Genomic DNA, 16,925 nt, shown 5'->3' with positions numbered 1-16,925 from the left:
AGGGTATTGTTGTTAAGCTCTTCTTCCAGCGCTTGAATGCTTCATTCAGTAACATTGGAGCAGTTCGAATCGTTGCTGCTTGCAATTGTGCTAAGCATATATCCTTGCTCTGCTATTGCTATCTGCCTGTAGCATCTAGGTTTCTGGAGGAATTATTCTGAATCTTTCTTACTCGAGAGATGTATTAAGCAGTTATTATTATAGCAGAATGTTCAGCTGAGACTTCTATAATCGATAGAGTCTGATACTTGCTCCAAGGGAGTGTTTTTGCTTAGTTGATTGGGTTTCTGTTGTTGAGCAATATTCATCTAGCGTTCTTTCTAGATTAGTTGCTATTTATTCTTCCGGAATTGATAGCAGTTGCATGCAATATATTCTTATTTATTACAGTTGTAGCAAGTAATGCTATTCTTCTTGTTATATTGCTTGTTAATAGTATTGAGTTTCATGAGATCAGCATGCATAGTGCTGCTCTAAGCTGTACTGCTATATCAACTGCTATTCTTGTTTTGGAGTTTCTTGCTCGTATTAGCTGGAAATCTCTAAGTTTAGCTTTCTTTCTTCTTAAACTTTTCCACTTGTTATTCATATAGATAGTTGTTAATATGAATAGCTTGATTGAAGAATGTTGCAAAGTTCTCTAGCTAATTCTGTTTGAAGATTTCGTTCTTAATATTATTCTTGAGTTCCTTATAATAATGTTTCATAAGATTCTTGTTTTCCTATAGAAGTCTTGCTAAGAGCTGCTTGAATCTGATTATATAAGCAGAAGCTAATTTGGTTTGTTTAAGGTTTATAAGCTGCTGAGCTGTAATGCATTCTTTGTTAGAATTGCTAAAGATTTCTTTAAGAGCTTTCTCAAAGCTTTCAAAGGAATCGAATATGTTCTTAGTACTCTGGGTATGTATGTTGAGATTATTCTGATGCTCCAAGTAGTTGCATAGAGAAGGCTTGTATTAAATGAGAGCATTCTTCTTGAGGCGAGTTCCTGCAAGGATGATCTTCTCAGATTCTATGATGAACTGAGTTGTGTGATGCAAAAAGTATGCTCTGCAGTGGGTAAGGAATCTATATAGCATCTTCTGATTGCTATTGTATATAGCAAGCTTATTCATCTTGTATACCTTCTCAGCACTGCTGGTAATTGCAGAGATTAATTGCATCTGCTGAGCTTATTGAGCTAGCTAAGCCTGCTAGTTGGCGATGATAGCGCTTTGAGCCTGCTGTTATTTATGCAGATTCTGAATATGCTGGATAAGCTGGTATATCTGATTAATCAGTTCTTTCTGAATAGGGGCGTGCGAGGACGAAGGGGTTCCTGGAGGAGCTATCGTGTTCCGTATTGCTCAAGAGGTAATACTGAACCGTTCTTGAACAAGAGTTGTCAAAATGTAATGAGCACTGCAGCAATCCGAAGATTCCTAAGTATACAAAGGGGTTTATGCTAACAAGAGCAGTATTAAAGTATCAAGTTCTTGAATACGGAACCGTACAAGTCTTAATAAGCGATGCAAGTGTTTACTGCCTTTGGGGCTATCAGAGTAGAGAGTAATCTGATACTTAGATTAACAACTGAAGAACTATCTAAAGGAAATCTATTTAACAGTAGGAAATGTAAACCTTCATATACTTGGTTCTTCAGTCCGAATAGATAGGATCGATGTTGATTCCATCGATTCCCTCATCGACGGGATAGACGTCGACTGTATCTATCCGCTAATAACCCTAACCCTGGGTTATATAATCGATGCTTTGTCAGGACGTTGAATCCTTGACACCTGGTCCCTGTTACTCGTGACCTGTTCTGTGACCTGCATGTTGGATGGGTCATAACAATGGGTCATAACACGTGCCTGTACAGATGAGGATAGCAAACTAAGGCTACACGAGCGCAAGAACAGAGTGAAAAACCTGTTTTAGATCTGTTCAAAGGGTTCAAAATTGAAAGGAAGAGAAAGGATGCTTTTTTTTTTTTTTCTATAGCTAAAGAATTTGAAAAGTGAGTGGTATCCTTTATATGTATGAGGACCCTTGACCCACTGTACTCCATGTCTCACGGACTACCACCCTGGCCACCACAACACTAGAGATTTCAGCAATTCATATGAAAGAGCTGAATATATAATTACACGCTTATTATCATTAGATAGATTAAATATATAGCTCTTCAGTTGTTAATCTAAGTATCAGATTACTTTCTTACTCTGATAGCTCCAAAGGCAGTGAATACTTGCACAATTACTCAGTTGTATTTCCGTATTCAAGGCTCACATCCAGTACTGCTCTTATTAGCATAAACCTCTTGTATACTTTGGAATCTTCGGATTGCTGCAGTGCTTATTACACATAAGAATAAAATGAAAACTCTGTCTTAGATCTGTTTAAAGAGTTCAAAATTGAAAAGAAGAGAAAAGAATACTTGATTTTTGCTTATAGCTAAAGAATTTAAAAAGTGAGTAGTATTCTTTATATGTATGAGAACTCTTAACTCACTGTACTCCATGTCCTACAGACTACTACCCTGGCCACCACAACACTACTGCATATGAGTTAGCTAAGTAAGTTGTATGAGTTAGCTAAGTGAGTTGTATGAGTTAGCTAAGTGAGTTGTATAAGTTGGCTAAGTGAGTTGTATGAGCTGGTATGAGAGTTAGCAGCTCGCTTTTGCTAATTACGAACACTATGGTTGTATGAGTACAAGCTTCCTCAAGACTTTCATATGTTAAGGGTTAGAGTTAGGAATGAGAACTAATCAGGAAGGGATCGCAAGAACCACAAGCGGTTCTGTCGATGTAACCTTGAATCGCAACTATTAACATCAGTTCTTACAGTTCAGGCTAGAGATTGCAACAATCGATCGTCAACTCCTACGGTTTACACTGAAGAGCAAGATATATAAGAACACGTTCATTACCATTAGATAGACTATCAGAATATAGCTCTTCAGTTGTTAATCTAAGTATTCATTTGTTACATACTTGAATAGCTCCAAAGGCGAATGAAAGCACTTGCACGGATTGTTTGTTTATATTTCCGTATTCAATTAGTTACTACTTTAATACCGCTCTTGTTAGCATAAACCCTTTGTGTACTTTAGGATCTTCGGATACTGCAGTGCATCATTACACAGTTCATCAAACCGCTTCAGAAGAAAGCTAGCAGAAATACAAGCCTGCTGCTCTTTTGCCGATTCCTTCGCCTCCATATAATTAAGCTTCTCAATCATATCCAGATCCTAACAAACAGCACATACTATCTTCTCAGCTTACAAACAGCACTATTTGTACAATCAGAACATTTTTATATTCGCTAGCATCGCTTTCTTCTCAGCAATATTCAATTCAGCTTCAATCTTCGAATATTGCATAATAAGTTTTTGCATCTGTGCAGAAGTAAAGCTATGCATATCGCAGTTTCCCCGCTTATTTCGAATGCACTCGGTGCAATGCAACGAATCCTCCTCAGAAGCCAGACAGAGAGCTTTACAACTCTTGGAATAGGAGCAGGAAGGCATAACGGAGCACTGAGAGAAAGCAATAAGCCAGAGAGAAGCACTTTGCTCTGTCTTTTTGTAACAAGGTTTATCGATTCTGTTTATTTTCCGTATTAGGAAGGAATGAGAATATATATGAACAAGTTGATGGAAAATCTTCAGAAGATTGTTGAGAACAACAACTGATAGGAGGGAGATGATATTATAACCTATTCAGCCTGCAGATTACGAAACGAGCTCTGCTAACAAGAGATCAAGCATTACAGCCCAACACATGAATAAACTAACCAGGGTTAGGATACAAGCTCTACAGAGCAGGGATAGACTGCGAGAACTGCGAGCAGTTCTATCGATGCAACCTTGAACTGCAACTATCGCTATCGACTAGCACGGTTCACACTGAAGAGCTGAATATATAAGAACATATTCATTACTATTAGATAGATCAGATATAGCTCTTCAGTTGTTAATCTAAGTATTCATTTATCACACACTTGAATAGCTCCAAAGACAGTTGAAGCACTTGCATAGATTGCTTGTTTATATTTCCGTATTCAGGGATTGATACTTTGATACCGCTCTTGTTAGCATAAACCCTTTGTATACTTCAGGATCTTCGGATATTGCAGTGCATCATAACATTCAGATCCGTTGACTGTATTTTCTGATGAATCATTTGGATTATCTGGGTGATCCTATTGATCCGGATCATCTTGGATCAGCTACTGATCCGTACTGATCCTGTAATCCTAACTCTTGATTACGTAATCCTGTCCTAGTGGCTTGACGTAGGATTGTAATACCTAGTTCTTTGTTAGCGGGGCCTGTTCCCGTGACCTGTGTGTTGGATGGGTCATAACAGCAGTGCTTATTACAATATTCTCTACTGCTTTGCTATCTACAGCTCCAGCTTGTATATATATACAGACATTAGCTATGAAGAACTCTGAGGCCTACATAGTCTCTGCTTTCGAGTTCGCTTCTTCCTTGCTTTTTCTAATATAGATATTCGCAATATAATCCGTAGCTTCTCTCAGGTCTGGAGATGTCGAGTACCTCTCTTTTCGCTATAACAAACGCCATTGGCGGCTTGGATCAACGAGATTGGATCGCTGTCTCTTAATTACCTGCTGACCCATACGGCTTAGAAACACCGCGAAAGAATAATGAATAAGCATCGCCAAATGTATTCCGCAGATTGTTTCCGCATGCATAAGATACAGCATCCCCCCCCCCCCCCATCATCTATTCACTTGAGACCAGAATGCGGCATTGATGAGATACTTAGTCTTGAATGGATATCTGCATTCATGTATTTGTTCAAATTACTGCAAATGGACAAACATACCGCCATCTACTAGGACCTGTGAGCCGGTCATATATCCGCTCAGTTCCTCGCAAGCTAAGAAGACAGCAGGCCCCGCCAAATCTTGCGGCTTTCCCACACGGCCCATGGGAATACGCTGCTCAAGATAGGTCCGTTTCACCTCGTTTTGCATATCATCTTCTGCGAGCTGCGTGTGAATAGTTCCGGGGAGCAGGGCGTTGCATCTAATCTTGTCCTTTGCCAGCGCAATCGCCATGGACTGTATCATAGACGAGACAGCAGCTTTTGTCGGCGTGTAGTGAGTCTGCAGGCCCCCTCCTACCAAGGCGCTGATGGAAGAAATGCCAATGATGGCTCCACCATGGCCCTGCTTGACCATCTGCTGCGCCGCTGCTTGGCAGGAGTAAAAGGCACCGTTCACATTGACCTGGACCGTTCTGTCGAAGAGCTGCTTGTCTAGGCTGCGTGCGCCGTGTCAATATGTCTCTTTCGCGAATTTCTTTGCATTTCCTGCGAGATCTTACCTAAGAAACTCGGCTGCCTTGAATATCCCAGCATTGGCGACAAAGACATCGAGTTTTCCCCATCGTTTCACAGCGGCGCCCACAAGCGCTTTGCCTGTTTCCGGGTTGGTGGTATCACCAGCAATCTCCAGTATTTCCCCAACAGGTGCTTCCTCGGTGCTGCGACGCTTAAGCTCTTGTGCCTCGCTCAGCAAGCTCTGCTTATGATGTTCATCTTTGGGAAGACCTAAGTGGTTGACTGCTACATTGGCACCCTGCCGGATATACTCGAGAGTGATGGCCCGTCCGATCCCGGTAGTGCCGCCTGTGATGCAGGCGGTTTTGCCTCGGAGCAGCCTCCATGGCGCCAAAGACATGGTGTAGTGGGATGGTTGGTAGGCGTGTTAGGGGAGTAAAGAGAAGGACAGCGGTTGGATTTGCTTGATCCCTTTCCTCACTAAGGCTACCTCTAATTTCTATAGAATGCCAAAGATAGTTATTCCCTCGTCACGATGATGACACCGCCAGCCCCCGCTATCGCCCGACCCCACCTTTCTCGAGACGAGGTTCACCTCTCTCGAGACGAGGTGCTCTAGTATGGGGACGGGATAGCCTCGGCAATACCACGGCACATAGTAAAAAGTGGGCTATCAGGGCACTTGACTCAGACCCATGAATCTAGTAAATCGCTCAAGTCAATACCAAGATTACAGCTAGATTTAAGTGGGCTCGCTAAGCGAATATCATCAATGACCGCGAGACGTGTTCATGCTGGGAGCGGCAAAGGGGCCAAGCATCGGAAACCTCCTCCCCAAATTGTACGGTAGGTTGTTGAGTCTTTCTGGATTATGATTCATATATGAGTTTCTTAATTTCAATTTTCATCAATCACATCTCTTGAACGACGGCGCGAAGACATTAGCTCTCAGCGTGACTAACGTGATTAGACATTCTTAATTAGAAAGACGAGCGTCGTACATGAAAGACAATACGACGGCTGTGGTCTTACCATCTCCTCCTACGTATAAAAAGTCATAATCTCGCTAAACAGTAGAGGACTCCTCTAAGCTATTGCACTCGTCACTCACGAATACTTGAATCTCGCTCCCTTAGACTTCCATGCCATAGTGCTGTCGCGATTCTCTCTTTGTGAAGACACGAATACTGTCGTGACGAGCGGCTCGAGGTGAGTTGTGGTAATCACCAGCCTACTGGTGGTATATCACGTCTTGTAACGGAAACTTAACCTGCCGGGACCATTGCTCAAATCGTTACTGAGTTTGGCAATAGCCGATGTGGTATTAAGAGTGTCCATGATAATCTGAACGATGACTGTGTGAGCTAGCGAAGCTGCAAGAAGATTCGAAACCCAAAATGGTGAAGGATTCGGATCCAGTTAACAGGCCTATCATTTTCTCGTGTGAACATCTCCATAGCGAGACATGTTATTGAGTCTGATAGATCGATGACTAGCAGCAGTCTTCTCTTCATCATCCTGAATATGGAACAAACCACTAACGTTCCACTATCGGTATAATCAAAGTTCTGAAATGGCCAGCCTCCTTCTCTTCTCTCGCACCTCGCGTTCACCCGGTACCGGTTTATCTGTGGTGCTCGGTGTGGGTATCCTTCCGAGTGGAGAGGCTTACGTCGGTGTTAAAGAACTTGATTGGAGAAAGTCTGTTCAAGTCTGTGCAAAAATTCCCCCTACAACATCGAATGCCCTGTTTTTTTGTTTCTGACCCACCCCCAGCCCGCTCCATGCACTTCCCCCGCCTTTTCCCCGCGCCCCATCTCCATTGTCCCGCGCGTCGAGGGCATGTGGAGTATCTGGGGAAGAATGTGTGGCAGAGAAGACGTATTACCACCATCAGGTTCGACTTGTCTATCATTCTATATGTGCTTGCCGGGGGGAGAACTTGATGCTCACGATCAAGTCTCATTCGTCCAGCCCCTGTCGCTAGACGAGAATCGGTCACCGTCATTAAATCTATATCAACTCGGACTCTTTTCCCCTTCCCATTTTCCCCACGATTGAAACCACTTTGGAGCGGTTCGAGACATTGCTCTCGACTTGACCTTCAAGATTGCCATTTCAGATCATCTCACAGCTCATGAAACCCGGGACCTCGTGACGACAGCTTCTCTCCCAGTAATCATCATGTCCTCCGGAAGGGACACGGCGGTCATAGGGGCCGCCGCGAGCGCCCGAGCGCAAGCCGGCAACCACAGCGGTGCGTTGCGAGCCTTGCGGTCGGACATGAAGATACTGTATATTGCTCTGTTTGCGTCTTTCGTGAGTAATTTCTTTCGAGAAGAGAGAATCCTGCCGTGAACGTCTATATGTGAGACTTGGGCTTTTGCAAAACCCCACGTCACTAACCAGTCGCTCTCACAGGGTGGTCTTCTTTACGGTTACCAGCAGGGAGTGCTCGGTCAAGCCCTCGTCATGAATTCTTTCCAACGATCGTTTCCCTCCATCGCTGCCGATCCAACCGCCCAAGGCTGGTTGACCTCAGTCCTCCAGCTCGGCGGGTGGCTCGGAGCTGTCTCTTCTGGTGTGTTCTGCGAGGTTTTCTCCCGGAAACGAACAATCTTCTCTGGTGCCATCTGGGTTATCCTGGGCTCGTACCTTACTGCGGGTGCCAACGCGGCAGGCTTCCTATATGCTGGCAGATTCTTCACTGGCATTGGGGTCGGCACGCTGTCCGCTGCTGGGTACGTTGTTCTAATCTTCGACTGCTGAATGCCACCAGTGCCCCCCCCCCCCTCTCCCTTCTCTTTGGCTCGGTGTGATTAGGTCACCTCAAGCTGAACCTTGTTTTACCATGACCAGTCCTCTATACAACGCAGAGCTAGCGCCCCCCGAACTCCGAGGTCTTCTCGTCTCAATGCAACAATTGGCTACTACCATTGGGATTCTGGCTGCCTACTGGATCGCATATGGGACGAATTACACAGGTGGTACCGGAGACGGCCAGTCCGACTGGGCCTGGCGGTTACCTCTGATCATTCAAGGGGTTCCTGCCATCGTGCTCGCAGTTGGCGTCTGGTTTCTTCCCTACTCACCTCGCTGGTTGGTCGGTCACAACCGGAAAGAAGATGCCCTCCAGACGCTCAGTCGTCTTCGTGGCGCTCCGATCGACGACCAGCTCATCCAGATCGAATACCTCGACATTCAATCCGAATGCATCTTTGAGAGGCGCATGTTTGAGAAGCGGTTTCCAAACCTCTCGGAAAAGTGGCGCAACAACATATGGTTTCGGGAGCTTGCTCAGTATGGTCAGATCGTTCGGACCAAGGACTCTTTCAAGCGCGTCGCCATAGCATCGCTCGTCATGTTTTTCCAGCAATTTTCTGGCATCGACTCAGGTAGGAGAATGACTTGCATCATCCTCATCATTCCGTTTGATTTTCGGGTGTTTTGGTTCATGCCCCGCTAATAAGTGATATTTGCGCAACAGTCATATATTACGCCCCTATCATTTTCACCTCTCTGGGCCTCACTAGCAGCACAAGTTCCCTTCTCGCGACAGGAATCACTGGTGTTATCAATGTGTGCACCACGATCCCGGCTGTCCTCGTCATTGACAAGATCGGGCGCAAGACTTTGCTTATGTTTGGGTCTTTCGGCATGCTCTCTACACTGGTCATCGTTGGCGTGATTGCTTCTCAGTTTCAGAACGACTGGCCATCACACGCTGCTGGGGGCTGGGCCTGTGTTGTTATGATCTGGCTGTATATCGTCAACTTCGCCTACTCCTGGGGACCTGCTTCCTGGACTCTGATCGCCGAGATATTCCCCCTGTCTATCCGTGCTAAGGGAACATCCATCGGAGCATCGGCCAACTGGATGTGCAACTTTGTCATTGCTCTAATGACGCCTAGCATGCTGGCTCGTATCTCGTGGGGCTTGTACATATTCTTTGCCGGCTGGCTTGCTTTGGGCATTGTCTTCGTGTGGTTCTTTGTCCCAGAGACAAAGGGTAAGACCCTCGAGGAGATGGACCAAGTCTTTGGGTATGTTTGACCTTTGTTCTGTCTCCGATTCTTTTTCCCAGAACCGGAAGACGATGATTTTCACATAACGGTTATTAACCTCTTGTACAAAACAGATCCAAGTCAAGTGAGGAGGACATAGAAGTGCTGGCTGCTATACAGGAAGAGGTTGGCCTCCTGAGAGCTATCGCGCTACTGGGCGAGCAGACCGAGACCGAGGGAAAGATGAGCACTCAGCATGTGGACCAAGTAGCCTAAGTTGATAAAGTCTCACTGACGGTTTTCAGATAATGATTAGCTAGTTCTTAACTAACAAATTCACAAGTACACACTTGACATTGATCCATACAATTTTGCAATGAATATAATACCGAGACTTGGAGTCCAAATACTCGAAGAATGACGATTTGCTGAGTTCAATAAGTATTGAGCTATGAAGTGTATTAGCGTAATTGTAACTTACTCACATATCCCTCTAAGGACTTCTATTCATCTGATGCTCAGCTGTGCTAGACAACATGCAAGTCACAAGAAAGCAATCTCTTGGGGATATGGTTGTCAATCCTAGCGCTAGATACATGGCTATAGCTGTCGAATCTGTGTGCTAGAGCGGCTGAGTCAGTTGAGGTCGGGTTGCGCTAGGTCTACTTTCTCAATACTCTCGCACTACCAACCAATGCAGCTGTTACTAGTGTCGAGATACTTGCTATCCTCAAGCCTATGGCTCTGTCGGCTGCTGGTTTAAAGCCTGGTGGGAGTTTAAGGTGGCTAGCTACCACAATGGGGTTGCTTCCACGCATGTCACATGTTACAGTAAGAGTGATTATTGTTTTAGCAAACGCACTCACCAGATTTACGCCTAGCCTCAGCTGTGGTGCAGCTGACAACAACCTCGAGATTCTTGCAGCTAGCAGCTAGTACAGCTATTTTGTAAAGGAAAAGCTCAATGATAAGGCTCGAATTTGCAGCACTCGCCGAGATTTGGATATCCAAGGCTAGAATTATTGCTAGCATGTTCAGTGTTATTAAAAGGTTAGCTATCAGCATATTGGATTTAGCAAAACGGCTGCGCAGCACGCCACAACTCCACAGCACGTGTTTATATGTCCAACACAGCATGCCTGTAGCTGTTGAGGAAGCTTAGTTCCGCGCTCAACCTACACATACTACTGCTAAGTAAAAGGAAGATAAGATCTGCCACCTCACCTTCCATACTAATGCTCATCGCATGAGCTTTGTGTTTTACATGCTCAAAATCTGCCTCCGCAACAAGCAGGACCGCCCCCTATTCTCACGTCAGATGATGTATGCGTGACAGGGTACTAGGGCGGCAGCAGCAGCAGCGAGCAACAGCGCAAGCTCATTTTCAGAGTAGTCTGGAAGCCTGACATTATTATCCTGCTATCTTTGGGCTATGGCAATAGTGATGATGGCCAAGAGGCGCAGCTGGTCAGGTATCTGTGTACAGCAGCAGCTTCAACTAGAGCATATGGGGCCTTCGTGAACCTTCTCTCGCATAAAAACCCCTGCTTGCGGGTTCTGAACTTTGGCAGCCCCGATGGTTCTTACAACCCCTATTTTAGACACTTTCTAAGCAAAAACTGCATTAAAGCGGTATGATTTGTATGCTCGCGGTCAGTTCATAACAGCGGAACAGGAGGACGAGGACGACGAGCCGGTTGTCAAGATTGTGCACAGCAGGCAGCTTCTGGGCGAGGGCACCAAGCTCGTCTACCAGTTATTACAAACATGATCTTGAGGTTTCAATTAATGACGGTACTCGTCTCTCAATGACAGCAATAGTTGGGTGAGTGAAGGCTAGCAGATCAAGCCTATGCTAGCTACCTTGACTGAGAAGGAGAAGCAGAATATCAAGCTCATCACCGCTAATAGCGCGCACATATTATTGTTTGTCACGAGCCATAACAACATGAACGTACCATAGCCTAAATTTGCTATCATATGGGAGCATATTGCGAACTCTCATGCCAGAGCAACCTTAGCTAGCTATTGCTATGTTAGACCTAAACAAGGTCTCTATGCAGCTTGCAACCATACAAGTCGTCGCTGCTATGCTGTGCTACCTGTTAAAGTCTTCGGACAGAATGCAAATTCTATCAGTAGATATGAGGTTCAGGCTCAAGGGCAGGCTATTCCACTTCAGCCGCATGCTCCTCGATGAGGTTATGGATGCCAATTCCGCACCTGATAGAGCAAGATCCTTTCCCTGACTGCTCTATATAACCGAACTCCCGCTTAAATATTAGCTCTATAGGCTAATCTAATATCTTTGCCTTCATCTGGAAGAAGAAGAAGGCGCCCTCAGCCATAGGAACTGTCGAGACTGAGGTGAAGTTAGTTAGCTTCTTTCAAAAGTTATTAATACCCTCACAAGCAGGGTTTTACCCAGGATGCTGTCTGCAAGCTCAGGTATAATAGCATAGCAGTACGCATGGAACTGACAGATGTGCACAGGCTGGCTAGAACGATCGCATTGTTGCTATAGGGCAAGGCCACTTCATCACGCGCGAGATAGTCCCCGAGTGAGGGGGCAAAAGCTGCGCGACGACAACGACATGAACATTCCTGGATCACTGGCGCTTATCTTCTCTATTGCTCTCTACACTTTGACCCACCACACTTGCACTCAGCTGCTAGCGAGTTGAGCAGTGCACATTACTAGATCGCCCAGCCATTCCCCACCAACATCTTTGCCATTGTCCAATATTGACAACAAGCACGACCCGTGGTGAGTAAGTACAGCCAGCGCTGTAACTGCATATTCAGCTGTTGCAACTCGTCCTATCTACCTGCTCTCCTAGTTGCTATTAGCAGGTGAAGCGTTGATGGTATCCTTAGCTGCCTAACTCTTGACCTTTAGTATAATGTCTAGCGTGAATATGCCCTCTGGGCCTGTTTTGTCGAGGTTAGCTAGGAGGACTTTATTGATGCCAGTAGGCTAGAAACAGGCGTCCTTCCTGAATCCGCCACAGTATCATTATTACTGCTTGTCTCAGCAAGCTGATCAATGATAGCCACTCTCACTCAGACTGCTTAAATGTTTGTGGTTGTTATTTATCCTGATTGAAACAAAAAGAAAAGCATTATCGTCTCGCTTTTCCTCTCTAGTGAATGAGCATTTGGCAGGTTTCTTGTCGAGATTATGTCTCTCTGTAGGAGAAGAGGATAAGAGCCTTTGAGCTGATGTGAATTCTTTCACATTTCCAAGATCACTCAGATTATTTCAGTACCTTAGCTTCAGGAACTGCATTAGCAAGGTTGCTATCTGTTTTCAGAACAGCTCTTCTATTATCCTGGTTTGTGCTTGGTTTACTCATCTCATCCTATCTTTGTCATATAAACCTATTCCCTTTCACAGAAACTCGCAAGCAATGCTTAACAAGTTTAGGAAAACGTTATAATCATCTCCTGTCATATACACGTCCTCTTTTAGCTCTTATAAAATATATTCCATAATTCGGAATCCTGGGCAAGCTATTAGGTCCTAGCGACCTGAAGTGGACAGTAAGCTAGAGCGCTTGCAAGGTGCTTGTTAAAGACTTTGAGGGGTCCGGGAATATTGTCACAGTCGTGCATAGGACCTCTATAACGCCCTTAACTGCTATAATGCTGACCTCAATAGTTATTTCATGACCAACACTACTGGTATCTCTGACTATCTTAGTCCTACTACTGAGAGGAACTCCTGCGCCAGCGAGTATTTCCTTGATGTCTTTGCTTACTTCTTACCATTCGGTCCTAGTTGAGCTGAAACAAACCTATAATGAATATATCATAAGATTGATTGGATTAAAGGCTGAGTCAGCTTCTTGTGAAATTTGATGCACGCGCTCATCAACAATATTGATGCTCAAGCTAAGATCCTGGAAGTATATGATACACATATATGGGAATACATAATATTGTAGCTAAGTAGTGCGATACTATAATCAGCAGTGAGTAAAAGTGGCTCTCTTTCGGCTGGATGAAAATATATGAGTACTGGTTCCTCCCACACGTTGTGTGGATTCAAGAGAAAAGTGCGAATCTGGCTTTAGCAATTTCTTAGAGACATGCGTTTGGCTCATATCTCTCCTCTTTGATCTTGAGCTATCGCATGATAAACCGCATGATTTGCTATTCCTGTCTCCTTCACTTCCATCTAGCAATTGTACATCAATATGCCCCACTCGAGCCCCTTATAGCTATTATAAGTGCTAAAAGTTTTCTGGCCTCGGAAACAATTCGGACCCGATTTAAGAACAAGGAGCATGACTAGTTCGGCATTAAACAATGTAACTGTGGGGTTTCGGTGACGGTATCGTCCCCTGAATGCTACAAGGAACCAGGATTGGAAATATGGGGACAATTGCGACGACTTTTAGATACAGAGGGCTGTACTATCGTACCATAGTCATATATCTAGGTAGGCTGACATCACCTGCTACTGCCATAACACGATTCACGGTCATCATTGTCCACGCGCTGCGGTAATTGATAATACATTTCGTCCAAGTTATCGGCAGCTACATTCTGTGTCGTTGGCATCATAGTAATCATGCATTTCGCAAACGTCCCCGCGCTTCTTTCTGTCCTGCTAGCATCAAAAGCCGCGGCGACGTCCACTGCCAACACGACTAGAACAGTTTACGAGTTTCCCCCAGGCACATGGGTTGAGAACATTGCGGTTCGCTCAAATGGCAACCTGCTGCTGATGCCTGAGCAGCCCTATGCGTGCCTCTACTCGCTGGACCCCTCTGCGGCGTCCCCCGAGCCGGTGCTCATCCAGAACCTCACTGAGACATACGGCTACTCGTCCTTGTTCGGCATCGCTGAGTCTCTCGAGACCCCCGACCTGTTTTACTTTATCGCAGGCAATTTCACCTACAGCGAGGGCGAGAACGCCATCTTCACTGTCACCTTCTCTAACACCTCCGACCCCGAGGTGACTCTCTTCTCCAAGATCGAGGGAGCTGTCTTCCTCAATGGCCTCAGTGCCCACCCCCTCAACACGTCACTGATCATCGCCGGCGATTCCTCGCTCGGCCAGACCTGGTCCATCAACACCCAGACCGGCACATACGCCCCCGGCATCCAAAACAAGACGCTCATGTCTATGGAGACGGGTTCCCTGGCCGGTGGTATCAACGGCCTGAAGGTCGGCGATGCTGGCAAGACACTCTACTTCACCAACACAGCGCAGAACATCATGGGAAAGATCGCCATCGACGCTGCCGGCAACGCCGCCGACAATGGTGCAGCAGACGCCGTCCTGGCCGTCGCGAATCTGCCCGGCCAGGGCTGGGACGACCTCGCCGTCTATCCACCCTACTACGACAGCGCGGCCTTCCTAGCCGCCGAGACCTCCACCTACCTTTACGCCGCTACTAGCGCCGCCTACGCTATCGAGCGCATCGACCCCGCCACCAGCACCGGCGTTTACATTGCCGGCTCTGTGAACAGCACCCAGATCGAGAGGCCCACCGCATGCCAGCTGGGCCGTGGAGAGGCCGATGCCGGCTGGCTCTACGTCACCACTGCCGGCGACACTGGCGAGACAGACGAGTCTCTTGGTGGACAGATTGTAGCGGTCTACGTTGGCAACTAAACCCGAGGGTGGCATCTCTGAAAGCTTGATCATGCTAGGCTTAGCTAGTTGTACATATCTTATGTAGTAGTAGATAAGTCCCAAATTTGTACATGTATAAGTTGTGTACAGCGCACAAGACGCAGCTTTACAATCATTTGTGAACAAGCCCACTCACTCACTCTCGCAACCTAGTCGTTTTATAAATTTTAAATTAGATATTGCGATAAGTACCTAAATCCACTAAGACTCGTCATCTTTGTCCCCTTCTCTCTCTCTCACACGTCAAGCCACTCCCCCTATCCAGGAAAAAGAAGTCTGGTCTAGAAGATGATTTTGACTGACAAGACGAGCAAAACCGTTGTCTCAAGTAAAATCATATGAAATATCGGATAATTCTACGGAATAAGCTTTTGTCTACTGCAAATTCCAAATACCCCGGCGCTTCTACGCGTGGTCCAGCGGCGAAGGGCCAACACCAATATCGATTGTGAAAACATTGAAAGGCGGCTTATAGGCATCAACGCCGTCATTCCAGGTTGAGCCCAGGAACAGCTGAGTTGCTGGCATCCAGAGACGGTTCTGTGAGTCAACCCACATCGCATCTACCCAAAGTAGTCGGTCGTCCTGGACCAGGGTATCCATAGTTCCATTCGAGAAGATTCTCAAGATAGCATTGCGATTCGCGTCACTGGAGTAAACAGTACCATCGGCGTCGATAGCTGTTCCACCAGTAGACGGTGTAGGAGCGTAGGGCTCGGCGTTGGCGGACAGGGCGTCGGCAGCAGTGTCGTTGTACAGCGCCGCGTCAAGGAGAGATGTAGCAATACGCCAGAGATTGCCGTTGCAGGGCTGATAATAAAAGTAGGTGCCATCGGCCGAGACCTCGAGCTGGTCTGAGTTGGTGAAGCTATAGCTTCCGTCCAGCGACATAAGGTTGCCCACGGCAGACATGGGAAAGTAGGACGTGGTGGATATGTCATTTTCCAGCACACGACGCGTGGACCCGGTAGTCAGATCGAGGATGCCAATAGCAGCACTCAAGTCGGTAAAGTAAACCATATCACCATTGAAGCGAAAGTCGTCCCACTGAGAGCCGCTGGTAGTCATGTTTTCCAACAGCCATGTGTTGGCAAGCTCGTTTGTAGTCAGGTTGAAAGAAACAAGCTTTGGGCCGTACGTGTCCGTGTATCCGTTGTCGAGAACATAAAAGTTCCCATCGGGCCCAAGGCGATTGGCAGCAACTTTAATGAAGTGTGTCGCAGGGTCCATCGTAGGGTCGCTAGCATTCCAAGAATTCCATTCCTCGTTTGGGTAGGCGACGGTAGTATTATCAGGCAGCATCTCTGTGAGTGATGGCCCAGTCGTGCCATTTATGTAGGTATTCCATTGCAGGAATAGTCGACCGTCCGGAGTGTAGCTGATATCTCCAGTGATGCGTGTTGTAGATGTCACGGCCACTTGGATACGCGGGTCCGTTCCTGCGCTGCCAAGACTGGCAAGCGCGAGGACAAGTAAAGTATTCCAAGACATTTTGCCTAGATTGAAGTAATTAGGAGTGACAGGTTCAAGATTCCTGTGTAGTTGGCGTGACGACAGTTGGGAATATAAAAGCTAGGAATGAATTAGCAGCAGCAGCTCTTATTAATACGTCACTGATAAATATTATGTGGCGATTATATCAGCAATGCGGGGGTACGTAAGGCAATCCTGGCTTGGCCTGCACTCGGAAATTGCGAGGTTGCTCGGGCTGAAGTCTGCATTTCCGAGCTTCTGCAAGAAAAGAAAAAAAAGATATACAGCACAATCATAGGTCATCCGCTATTGTTATAACCCACTCAACACGCAGCATACAACGAGTCTCGCGAAAAGACAAACCTGGACCGCTAGGTATTAGAACCCAATATCAATATTATAGCGCTTAAGTTAACGCACCCACTTCCCGGCCCCCCCCCGGTTCCGGACCCCCCTGGTCAGCCACACCGCTATTTTGAACCCCCTTTGACACTCTTTCTT

The 16,925-nt window shown here is 46.2% G+C and overlaps 5 protein-coding genes across 5 annotated transcripts; 2 read left to right on the top strand and 3 right to left on the bottom strand.

Annotated features, from left to right (window-relative positions):
* Positions 1 to 3,289: 3,289 nt before the first annotated feature.
* On the bottom strand, positions 3,290 to 3,514 carry M406DRAFT_266346 (uncharacterized protein; the record flags this gene model as incomplete). The annotated part of the gene is made up of 1 exon (XM_040917796.1): positions 3,290 to 3,514. One exon carries the CDS (start codon positions 3,512 to 3,514, stop codon positions 3,290 to 3,292), a length of 225 nt encoding a protein of 74 aa, XP_040773022.1.
* A 1,304-nt stretch (positions 3,515 to 4,818) lies between these two features.
* On the bottom strand, positions 4,819 to 5,700 carry M406DRAFT_266708 (NAD(P)-binding protein; the record flags this gene model as incomplete). The annotated part of the gene is made up of 2 exons (XM_040917818.1): positions 4,819 to 5,281; positions 5,345 to 5,700. The coding sequence occupies 2 exons, from the start codon at positions 5,698 to 5,700 to the stop codon at positions 4,819 to 4,821; spliced, it is 819 nt and encodes a 272-aa protein (XP_040773021.1).
* A 1,883-nt stretch (positions 5,701 to 7,583) lies between these two features.
* M406DRAFT_342690 (general substrate transporter) lies at positions 7,584 to 9,580 on the top strand (the record flags this gene model as incomplete). The annotated part of the gene is made up of 5 exons (XM_040921798.1): positions 7,584 to 7,619; positions 7,722 to 8,041; positions 8,160 to 8,695; positions 8,788 to 9,343; positions 9,439 to 9,580. The coding sequence occupies 5 exons, from the start codon at positions 7,584 to 7,586 to the stop codon at positions 9,578 to 9,580; spliced, it is 1,590 nt and encodes a 529-aa protein (XP_040773020.1).
* Positions 9,581 to 13,880: 4,300 nt separating this feature from the next.
* Positions 13,881 to 14,930, top strand: M406DRAFT_74957 (uncharacterized protein; the record flags this gene model as incomplete). The annotated part of the gene is made up of 1 exon (XM_040925785.1): positions 13,881 to 14,930. The coding sequence occupies one exon, from the start codon at positions 13,881 to 13,883 to the stop codon at positions 14,928 to 14,930; it is 1,050 nt and encodes a 349-aa protein (XP_040773019.1).
* Positions 14,931 to 15,356: 426 nt separating this feature from the next.
* M406DRAFT_342689 (uncharacterized protein) lies at positions 15,357 to 16,253 on the bottom strand (the record flags this gene model as incomplete). The annotated part of the gene is made up of 1 exon (XM_040921797.1): positions 15,357 to 16,253. One exon carries the CDS (start codon positions 16,251 to 16,253, stop codon positions 15,357 to 15,359), a length of 897 nt encoding a protein of 298 aa, XP_040773018.1.
* Positions 16,254 to 16,925: the final 672 nt, after the last annotated feature.

This window comes from Cryphonectria parasitica (assembly GCF_011745365.1).
Source record: "Cryphonectria parasitica EP155 unplaced genomic scaffold M406scaffold_8, whole genome shotgun sequence".
In the NCBI taxonomy this organism is placed as follows: Eukaryota; Fungi; Ascomycota; class Sordariomycetes; order Diaporthales; family Cryphonectriaceae; genus Cryphonectria; species Cryphonectria parasitica.
This window is presented reverse-complemented; position numbering and strand designations above follow the sequence as displayed.